This window comes from Vigna unguiculata, chromosome 1 (assembly GCF_004118075.2).
Source record: "Vigna unguiculata cultivar IT97K-499-35 chromosome 1, ASM411807v1, whole genome shotgun sequence".
NCBI lineage: Eukaryota > Viridiplantae > Streptophyta > Magnoliopsida > Fabales > Fabaceae > Vigna > Vigna unguiculata.
In genome coordinates this window covers 8,254,743-8,265,961 of record NC_040279.1, presented here as the reverse complement: position 1 = coordinate 8,265,961, position 11,219 = coordinate 8,254,743, and the positions used below count along the sequence as shown (strand labels likewise).

Below are 11,219 nucleotides of genomic sequence, written 5' to 3'. Positions count from 1 at the left end.
CGCCTGTTTATTCTTCATAAGCCATCGAGTCAGCGACACCTTCTACTTGAGTGAAAGAGTTTCGTTAGGTTAGCCAAATTAAAATTTTAAGAAATTACAAAATTTTACCGAGGTTCCTTTAAAAACCCCTTTTATTTAAAAAGGGTTTATAAAACCTCTCCTATGTATAACTTTTATTGGAAGTTATTATAACCCCAAGTATTTAACCCTTACTATAATTATATTTTTTGGTAGTGAGATATGTGCATAGTCTTTTAACAAAGTTAGGAGCATATATGTATATTGCTTTGAAACTTTTGAAAATTGTTGTCATGCACCTAGGTCTCCAAAACTAAAAAAAAAAAAACTAATTTAGGTCTCTAGTAGTTTACAAAAAAAATGCCCAAGGTCCAACTGTCAATCTTTGAGAACTTATTACTCAGTTTTAATGTGAACCTAAATTTGTACATTATGAATTAATTTTTGATCTTAACCATGTCAAAAAATTTAAGATGTAAAGCAAATAAAATTGAAGATGAGTATCGGGTTCAATGAGAAGATTTTCCTGATGAACTCAAAACTAGAATAGGTCAACAAGATAAATGCAGGCCACTCAATGTGAGAAAACCATTTGTTACTGACTAAACTGGTTTTTTTTATTCTGCAACATAAAATACATACTTTAACTCATGATTTTGCCAGTCATTGAAGTATAATTTCGTATTACTGACCAAGGTTCCTGGTAGGTAATTTTAAGAATAAATGCTTCAACAACAACAAATATGTTAACCTCCACATTGACTTGAGCATTTTCCAATGTTTAATTGCATTTCCTTAGTAATATGTGATGAAGCTTTACCTGTATGTTATATATTTATTGCAAAGCACCTGAAGACGAAGAAAACATCAACCAAGAATAATAGTTTGAATGTACACACCTCTCATAAGTCCTCTTCAACATGGGATAAGTAGTTGATCATGATAACATTTATTCACCCTCACGTCATCATCCATCTCATCCAGGGAATATGTTGAATTTTAAATTTTGATCTATATTATTCATGACTATGTAATGTTAAATCTTCAAGAGTTTTATTGGCTCTCATGAGTCTTGAAGAATAAATTTGCAACCTCAAATAAGATTAAGTCAAATACACAAGTGCGTATACCATTTCCTGCACCTAAGTTTACTCTTCCTACACATCTTCAACGTCCATCTAAACATGGTTAGATATCTCAACTCTCAAGTTTTTCTTATGTGATTGTTTGCCCATCATTGCATTTGTCTTGTCTAACATACACCCATCAAAGTTGTTAGCACTCCTGACCTAAAAGCACCATTAATACCTTTTAGAAGTTCAAGACGATTCTCATTAATTCCTTGACTTCTCATTTCCTATAATTATGATAACATAGTCAAAAAGTTTAAATATTGTTAGCCTTTTTGATATTTTTAAACATATTAAACTAAGTAATTGATCATATAAACAACCTATAGGAATTAGTTATATATGGGAAAAAAGGTTAAGTTTTAGTCCTCATACAACCTTACAAGTACTGGTAAAGATGGGTATGTGTTGTTTATATGTTTCCTTAAGCATGTTAAAATTAATAAGAAAGAGATTAAGTAAAACTGAAGATTAAGACCTTTTATGATATTGTCTATATGATAACGCTGTCGTCAAGCGATCAAATTAAGACTACTTATCTATAACAACTTCAGTATTGTTAAGAAAGTAGTCAACAAAATAGTAAGGGTAAAGTAACCCAAAGTCGTCTCCCAACGAACACGGAATTGATTTTTAACAAATTAGTTCTTATAAAACTATACAAGAGTTAGTCAAATAAAATTATAAAAATATGAGGGATAAGGATAAAAAGATAAAATAAGATATAAATAATAGTAAAGAAAATAGATTGATTCCATTGCTTTTTCAAAATAGATTCATCATCTGTTATCTAAAGATTATTGCTCAATTAATTATTGTTGTAGATTTACAAATTAATCAATGTAAAGTCTCAATTAATTTGTTGGCGTTCTCACTTTTAACCAAAGTACAGTCTCAATTAAAAGTGAGAACTGTTAGATTATCCACAGTAAATTCAACCAAAGTACAGTCTCAATCAAATTTACTGTGCCTAATCATGACTATACTTTTATCTCCTCACCAAATAAAAAGCTTAATTAATCAAAGTAAAGTCTCAATTAATTGTAGTTAGAGTAAATACCTTTAACAAAAGTAAAGTCTCAATTATTGGTAAAAACTCATTTAATCATATGAAAGTTTCTAAATAAAATCAAAGTAAAGTCTCAATTCAATTTAAAAACCCTTGAACTCATATGACCAACATGCATATAGATTTAAAATCATTACTTCTTACGTGATTCAAAGATAAAAGACATAAATGAATGAAAACCTCAACAATAATAAAAAGAACAAATAAATTAATTCATTCTAACCTCAGAATCCATAATGAAATTACAATGGAATCAAGTCAAGAAGTTTAGCACACCATGAAACACAAAATAAAATAAAAATAGAAGAATGGATAGAGAGAAAGGAAACGAAATTAGGCCCCCCTAAGGGTTCCCAAACTTCGAAGTCCCGAGCTTGTCTTTCTGCTTCTCCCTTGGTCTCTTTATAGAGGAATTGGACTGGACTTTTATGTTGATAAAATCTCTCAAATATCTTTTAAAATAAAGATAAAGATAAATATTTAAAAATATTTGGAGAGATATAAACTATTTGACAAATATAATTGGTTGATAATATCAATATCTAATATAATTAAATTAATTAATTAATTAAAGATATATGATAAATTATCACCAATTAGTATTTGTATTATTTTTCCAAATCAACCCTTTGCAATCTCCTTAAATTATCTTCTAAATAATCCAATATCTTCAAGATATATTTGTTTGTTGTGAAACTAAAAAGATTCAAGAAGATCTTGTCATATTTAAAAAGATTTGGTAGTTATTATCTTTTAATATTTTATGATATAATTAAATAAGATAATTATTTAAAAATATCAAATAAAATATCTAAAGATATATTTTTCCCAAATTATCTTCTATCATAAAGATAAAGAAAACTGCAAGGTCCAATTTTTTTTGTTTCTCTCTTCTTGGTTTAGCCAAACTTCTTTACTTTTTCAAGCTTTTCTTGCTGTCTTCATGTAATGCTTGGCTTGGATTTTTGTGCTTTTGATAATTTCTTATTCTTGGATTTATCTTTAAGGTGTCATGAAGCTTTAATCAATTTATTTCCACACCTCCATGAGCTCAACTTAGCTGCAGCTGCACTAACACGCCTCAAAATATCCAAAGAACATTTATGCAACTAAAAAGCTATTTTTAACATGTTTTTTTATCTCATGCTCAATAAACCCAATTATAGGAAATCCCAATTAAATCAATCTTTAAGCACACAAAGTCAATTAAATACCCAGAATTAAACATTAAATGAGGGCAAAAATACGCACTCATCACTATATCATAAATGTTGTAAAATGAGCATAATGATTGCTTTCTTTCTACAAAACTAAGAACTACCTCAAGACTTTCCTATGTTTCATCCATCACTCGTACTATTTAAATCTTTAGTATATTAATATATATTTTATATTGTAATAAATGTTACTAATTATGATTATTTTTTATGTTAGGTATCTTATAAATGGAATGTTTGTATTAAATAACAAATGATTTATATCAAGATTGATAGTCGTAGAATGTTATTAGATTTTCACTATTTTACTTTTATGAAGAAACAAATATATTTTAATATTTCATTAGTTTGAACGTTTAAACGTATTATCTACCTTGAACTTATAGACAAAGTTCCTTGTTTTTATGAATGTTATATAGTTATAAACAAATATCAAAATTTTAGAATTTTTGCTTTTTATTTGGTATGTTTTAGGAATTATGTGGATTAAAAAAGGGCAACAAATAAAATTAAAGGGATTTGAAACATCAAGTAAAAACATCTATAAATAATGAATTGTATTATAAGGGTAAAAAACCCCACTAGGGATTTAAAAATATTGAACCTAAAACTAGTGGAGGTTTGAAAAACCATCGCATACTATCAGGGATTTCAGAATTGCTGGTAAATAACAAGGATTCATAACCACAGGTAAATAACAGGGGTTCAAAACCGCCAATAAATAATGGGGTTTCAAAACCGCTGGTAAATAAGAAGTTCAAAAACAACTAATAAATACTGTTTTACTAGGGGTTAGTCAAAATCGCTGGTAATCTGTTAACGACATTGGTTTCTCTAGGATAAAAGCTATTGGGTAACGTCTTTAACCAAGTTAAAACCTTTGAGAATGCCAAAATTAAGCCCCGCTAAAAGTTATTTCTCTTGTAATGTGTGTCTTAGTCAAATGTTAGTGTACATAAATATTTATAGACCCATAAATATTAGTTAGAACTTGTGTAGAATGTTCAAAATTTTTTGCCTATCTCGAATGTTATTGACTTTTTCTTCTTATCTTAATTTTTTTTACAATATTCTCCATTTTGCATTGCATTTCAATAATTCTATTTTAGACTTTTCTATATTGTTCTCGAATTAGCATTATCTTTTAATAGTAAAGAATATTTATGATCTTTAATGATCATTGATGAAGATGTCAAGTTTTCAACGGTTAGTTCCACTTGCTTCTTTTCTCGTACAACATTCGTTTTATTAAAATGTAGAATAACATCTTGTTAGTGGTGATAGATGAACAGCATCGAAGAAGTGGCTGGCCTATATAAAGCAACTTCTGCGGTAACATAATGCCAACATTTCATTTTATTCAGGAACGTTTCGTTACTATAAAATAGCGACGAGTCTCAGCAAATTCTTCTTTAGTTCCTTCTTAATTCAAAATCTTTAGTCTATTATATTCTCTATACTGTATTAAGAGTTGATTGGTCCGTTTATAAAGGGCAAAAATGTGGGTTCTTTGTCTTGCAACATTGATTTTTGTAAGCATCACACATTGGGTTTATAGATGGAGAAACCCCAGTTGCAATGGAAAACTCCCACCTGGTTCATTGGGTTTTCCCCTTCTTGGTGAATCCCTTCAGTTCTTCACCCCGTACACTTCTTCTGATATTAATCCATTCATAAAGCAGAGAATGAACAGGTATATATATGCAAGCTTTTCCTTTCTCATGAGAAATTGTAACTTAAAACCATAACTGCTCATGCCAATTGCATCTTGACATTATTTTATGTGTGCTCTGAAAGTAAAATATAATAGTTTTACCATTATATCTTCTACCATTACGCATGGTACAATTATCAATAAGTAACCATGAAATATCCCTTTCACACTCTCCATAATATTAATATTAGAGTATAATATTTTCTCAATAAGTAACCATGAAATATCTCTTTCACTGTGATTCCATTACAAGTACATCAACTGTGATAAATTTAAATGACATAAATTTTCATATGGGATCTGCAATAAAACACTAATAGAACAAAGGTTACGCTCGTTGGTTTCGTTTCTTTTAAGGTATGGACCAATCTTCAAGACCGGCTTTGCTGGAAGACCAACTGTGGTATCCACTGACCCAAAGTTTAATCACTTAATATTCCAACAAGAAGGAGAAATGTTCAAGAGCTGGTACCCAGACACACTAAACGAGATTCTTGGGAAACAAAATTTTAGTTCCCTGCATGGTGTTGTGTTCAAGTACGTTAAGAACATGGTGTTCAAAATGTTTGGTCCTGAAGGCCTCAAAAGGATGCTCTCAGAGGTTGACCAGAAAGCGTGCACAACATTGCAGCAGTGGTCATGTCAGGATGCTGTTGAGTTGATGGATGCAACAAAAAGGGTCAAATTACAGCACTCATTATTAACTTTTTTTATTGTTTTCATTTAAAAGCCCTTTCCTTTGATTTTTTGATCCGTCTTTTCATTTCCAGATGATATTTGGTTTGACTGCAAAAAAACTTCTCAGCTGTGATTCGAAGGAGACTTTAGAGAGTTTAATGGCCAACTTTGTTGCATTCATGGAAGGACTCATCTCACTCCCTCTCTACATTCCTGGAACACCTTATTACAAATGTTTGCAGGTAACTCCACTGTCCACACCAACACTATCAATACTTTATATTTATATTTAGAAAATGATTTTTTGACTATTAAATTTGGACAACTTTCTCTTAGGTTGACATCTTTTAAATAATTTTTCATTTTTCTATTTTTTCATTCTTAATATTCTAAAATCACTTAGAAGATGATATCTTTTAAATGATTTTCCATTTTCTTATTTTTTCATTCTCAATATTCTAAAATCAATTAGAAAATAACATGTTATATTGTAAAAAGGGAAAGTTATCAAAATTTAATAGTTAAATTATAATTCTCCTTCTATTTGTATACTTTATATTTATTTGATGAAGTGTTGATTCATTCGAGAAAAATTATGAAAATTTAAGATATAAAAGCATTTATCAACTCACATTTTACCTCTACATCACTGTAACGAAAAACTAATGGATATGTTTTGGACAAATAAAATTTTGTCGAAAAATTTTATCGACATTTAGAAGAAATTTGATGATAAATAAAAAATTACTGGTCAGTAATTACAGCAATTTGATTCTTTTTTTTTTTTTTTTTTCCTTCAACTTCTTCGACATTGACTCTTCATTCAGCTCCATTTCTGCCTCTTCCAACTCCACTAACTCCACCTTCGACGACTTCAACTCTTTCTCCTTATCCTCACCTTCAAATGCATTATATTTAATCGGATTTGGAGGAAAATTGGACGTCCATTTTTTTACGGATTTTTGAAAAGAAATTAATTGATGACAGATTTTAATGACAAATTTTATTAACAAATATCATCATGAAATAAGAAATAAATATGTTATCAATTCGGCTGGTTCTTAGAAACATGACAGATTCACAACTAAGGGAGGCATATATACTAATAACACTTTTGGTAATGAACCACAAAGCTACTTCTTATGGTTTTGATTCTGGAACAATTTTGTTGATGAAGATATCATGCTAAGTTAGAAGATCAAATGTTCTCTTTATTTAAATTCATTCTTTGTTGATAAAAAAAAAAATCATGAAATAGTCTAAAACAAAAATAAATAACAAGAATTTGGACGTCTATTTATCGATGGATTATTCATTACAACAAAAATCACTTTAGACAACAACATAAAATTATGATTTAAATTATAAAAACCATGGTCTAAAGATTAGACCACATTTTTTTAGATGTGGTATAGGTGAGTGTGGTTATAGGTAATAGACAACGGTTTTTAGTACGACAATATTTTTGAAACCGTTGCTTAAAATCCTTACAATAGACAACAGTTTTTCAGGTTGATTTTAGACCTCACTTATATTTTTAGACCACATTTTTACTAGTTTTGTCCACATAGTTTAAAGCAACAGTTGTATAATCATGGGCTTTCATGATATTTATACAACATTTATAAAAATGTTGTTTATTATATATTTAGGCCACATTTATTTAGTCGTTATCTAATTTAGTGTGGTCTAAACTACAAAATGTTGTAGTGATTACAACTTTGAACTACCAACAAATTTTACTTTTACGACAAAACATGATAATAATAAAAGTGAGAAATTATCAACGAATTTTACATAATTTTTGCGCAAACTTTATCGATTATAAATTTTGTGAGTAGATACGAAAGTTTTTGTAGTGCTTATATACTTAATTGTTGGTTACACTATTAAAAAATTTTATATTTTGAGATATTTTTATAAATTTGTTAAAAAAATTATAAATTTTTTTATTATTGTTTATTAATTTTAATTGATAGATAATTTTTGCATAGACAATTATTTTCAGAAAAATTATAAGATTTACAAGTATTTTATTCAATTTTTTTGAAAAAAATATTTTATTTCCAAATAATTGATTACACTTTCTTATAAATTGTTCTTATATTTTCTATAAAAGAAAAATTAAAACAAAATTAATAGAAAATAGAAGTTCTTTTAGTAGTGTTATTTTTGTTTAGTGGTTTGGATAAACAGATTTATTTACTCAGCTCACTTTAATGTGAATTTAAAATTAGCAAAGAGCATTAAAGTGAAGTGAAAATTTTTGGCAGGGAAGGAAAAGGGCAATGAAGAAACTGAAGAAGATGCTGCAGGAAAGAAGAGAAAAGCCTAGGAAAGAAGAAAGCGATTTTTTTGATTATGTTGTGGACGAACTTTCAAAAGAGGGAACACTACTGAATGAAGAGATGGCGTTGGATCTCATGTTTACGCTGCTCTTTGCAAGCTTTGAAACCACTTCTTTGGCTCTCACTTATGCCATTAAAGCGCTCTCTGACCATCCCTCAGTGCTCAAGCGATTAGAAGTATATGTCAAATATATATATTTTTCTTCTTATAAAAGTTATGCACATGTTCAAAGAATTTCTTAACCTTTGATTTTAAAATAAAGTTAAAAAATTTTGTAAGCATTTAAAGTACTTTTGTAGGAAGAACATGAAGGTATCCTGAAAGGTCGTGAAGATCCAAACTCCGGACTTACATGGCAAGAGTACAAATCAATGACATTTACACTTCAGGTGTTGAATCTTGAATAAAACATTCTCCACTTTTCTAATTACAGAGTCGATGTGTCGTTTAATTCTGTGTGTTATATAATGCATATATCTTATTTAGTTGATGAATATTTGCAGGTCATAAATGAAACGATAAGACTCGCAAACATAGTTCCAGGAATATTTCGGAAGACACTACAGGATGTTAAATATGGAGGTATGTCATTTCCTCATTATATATCAAATGCATCCAAAATCTGAAGCTTTACTGAATGAAAGTAATCTCAGAAATTATTTTATATTTACTATTTTAGATTTTTATTTTATAAATTTGTAACTTTTTACTCTGTCATATATATTTCTTGTAAACACACATTTTAATTTCAATCTTATGTAATGAACCGTGAAAAAATCAATTACCATAAAAAATATTCTTTTATGAGGTATATAAAAGTAAAACAATATATATTTTTCTAATATCTTTTTTATTTTCTGTAAAGGAAAAATAATAAGATATATAATAAAAAAAGTATTTCTCAAAATAGACTCATACATCACTACCATTACATGAAAAAATTATTAAAAAAATACAGACAAACATGAAGTGACCACACTATAATAAAATTAGTGACCAAAAATAATTAATTTATAAAACGACAATTTATAGCTAAAAATTATCGGTAATTAAAATAATTTTTATTATAAATAAAAAAATATAATTGACTTCTAAATTGATAATTAAAATAATTTTTATTATGAATAATTATCAAGGTTTTGACTTCAAAAGAAATTAATTAGAAAATTAATATCTAAAATGGTCTTTAAATTTGGAAACTAAAATTAATTATTAATTAAATTCTTTTTTGTAGTACACCAAACTTTTGAAAAAATTAAAAAAATAATAAATATTTTATGTATTAAATATCTTATTTACAAAGCAATGTATAATTAATGGTAGTATAATTATTCAACCTTTTCTTTATAAATAAGTGTACTTTGTACATAATTTTTATAAATCATAAAAATGTTAACTATAAATGAAATAATAGATATTAAAAAAATTTAAAATAATAAACACCTTTATATATAACTTTTGGGGGCATGTAGTTTAAAACTATAGTCAAACTAACACTGCTGATAAACAATGCATAGGATACACCATACCAGAAGGGTGGGCAATAATGATTTGTCCTCCAGCTGTACACTTGAACCCAACCTTATACGAAGATCCCCTTTCCTTCAATCCATGGAGATGGGAGGTAAGTCTAACTAATATTTCCTTTTTAAACCTTCTTCATTTGTTTTATTTTCATGTACCCTATTAGCTACCTATTAATTCAATAAGGTTCTATCTTTGACAAAACTTTCCCACAAAAACTTCTATAATTAAAAGAATTAACCCTTTTTTAAATTAAAATTACATCATACACGAGTTAAAGAAAAGATTTTGAAAAACAAAAACTGGTAGAAATGAATAAATTCATTCATACATTATTTATTTTATTATATTTATTTTTCTATGATTCATATAATTATGCAAAATTTTCCAATGACATTTGGTATTATTGTATCCTCTACAATTGTGACAAAAAAAAACCTATAAGGGAATGGAAATGAGTGGCGCCAGCAAACATTTCATGGCTTTTGGCGGAGGCATGAGATTTTGTGTTGGGGCAGACTTTGCGAAGGTTCAGATGGCTGTTTTTCTTCATAACTTGGTGACAAAGTACAAGTAAGATTACCAATTGCCAACGCCATGAATGATTGTGTATATTTCTTCACGTGAATTTAAAATAAAACATTAATTCAACATCTTCAAACCTAGGTGGCGACCCATCAAAGGAGGCAATATTGTTCGAAATCTTGGGCTACGATTTCCTGATGGCTTTTATGTCCGGATAACGGAGAAAGATCCATGGAAGTATGAATCAGAATGAATCTAAGAAAATGTAGTGTTATTGAGAATAAAATAAAACTTAGTTCATTGTCTTTATTAGAGAATAAAGTTCAGTTCATGGTCTTTAGTAGAGCTGATATCACATAGTATAATAAAGGTTTATTGTAAAACTTCAAGCTGAGGAGCAAGTAGAATGTTTTATTCTGTCACAGAGAAGATCATGTCTACTATTGTGGTTATAAACTAAAAAAATGTATCAATTAAACTTTCTTATTTTAAACACCTGCTAAAGCTTTGCAGTGATAATATACTTGGTTGAATGTTAAGACTTATAACGAGAGTTGAATGCTGTTACATGTCATCGTTATCATACGATGTTTACAAAACCTTACATTTTATGTGGCAGAGGATTTCTAGTCCTTTTAAAAGTTAACAAATTTAATTTAAATTATTAAAGTGTAATGCAAATTCTATAAAAATCTAAAAAATCCTAAGATATAGTTATTGAAATGTAATGAAAATTCTAAAATATTGTGAAAAAGCCTAAGATAGGAGAAGAAAATCAAGTACATTCTATATATTCTATATATGTGGAATATTTAGAATATTTTACACAAGTACTAAGTAGCATTTTCTAGAAGAATTTGTCTCTATAAATATTTATGTACTCTATCATTTAATGCATAACAACATATAAGACAACATCTAACACACTACTTATAACTACATAACATACTATTTTCAATTACTACTTTCACATTCTACTATCTCCACAATTTTAT

The 11,219-nt window shown here is 28.2% G+C and overlaps 1 protein-coding gene across 1 annotated transcript; it reads left to right on the top strand.

Moving 5' to 3' along the window:
* The first annotated feature begins 4,808 nt into the window (after positions 1-4,808).
* LOC114163889 (cytochrome P450 87A3-like) lies at positions 4,809-10,717 on the top strand. Its single transcript, XM_028048265.1, has 9 exons — positions 4,809-5,127; positions 5,506-5,827; positions 5,919-6,068; positions 8,100-8,351; positions 8,475-8,564; positions 8,679-8,757; positions 9,693-9,799; positions 10,145-10,272; positions 10,366-10,717. Exons 1-9 carry the CDS (start codon positions 4,934-4,936, stop codon positions 10,475-10,477), a joined length of 1,434 nt encoding a protein of 477 aa, XP_027904066.1. The 5' UTR covers positions 4,809-4,933; the 3' UTR covers positions 10,478-10,717.
* The last annotated feature ends 502 nt before the right edge of the window (positions 10,718-11,219 follow it).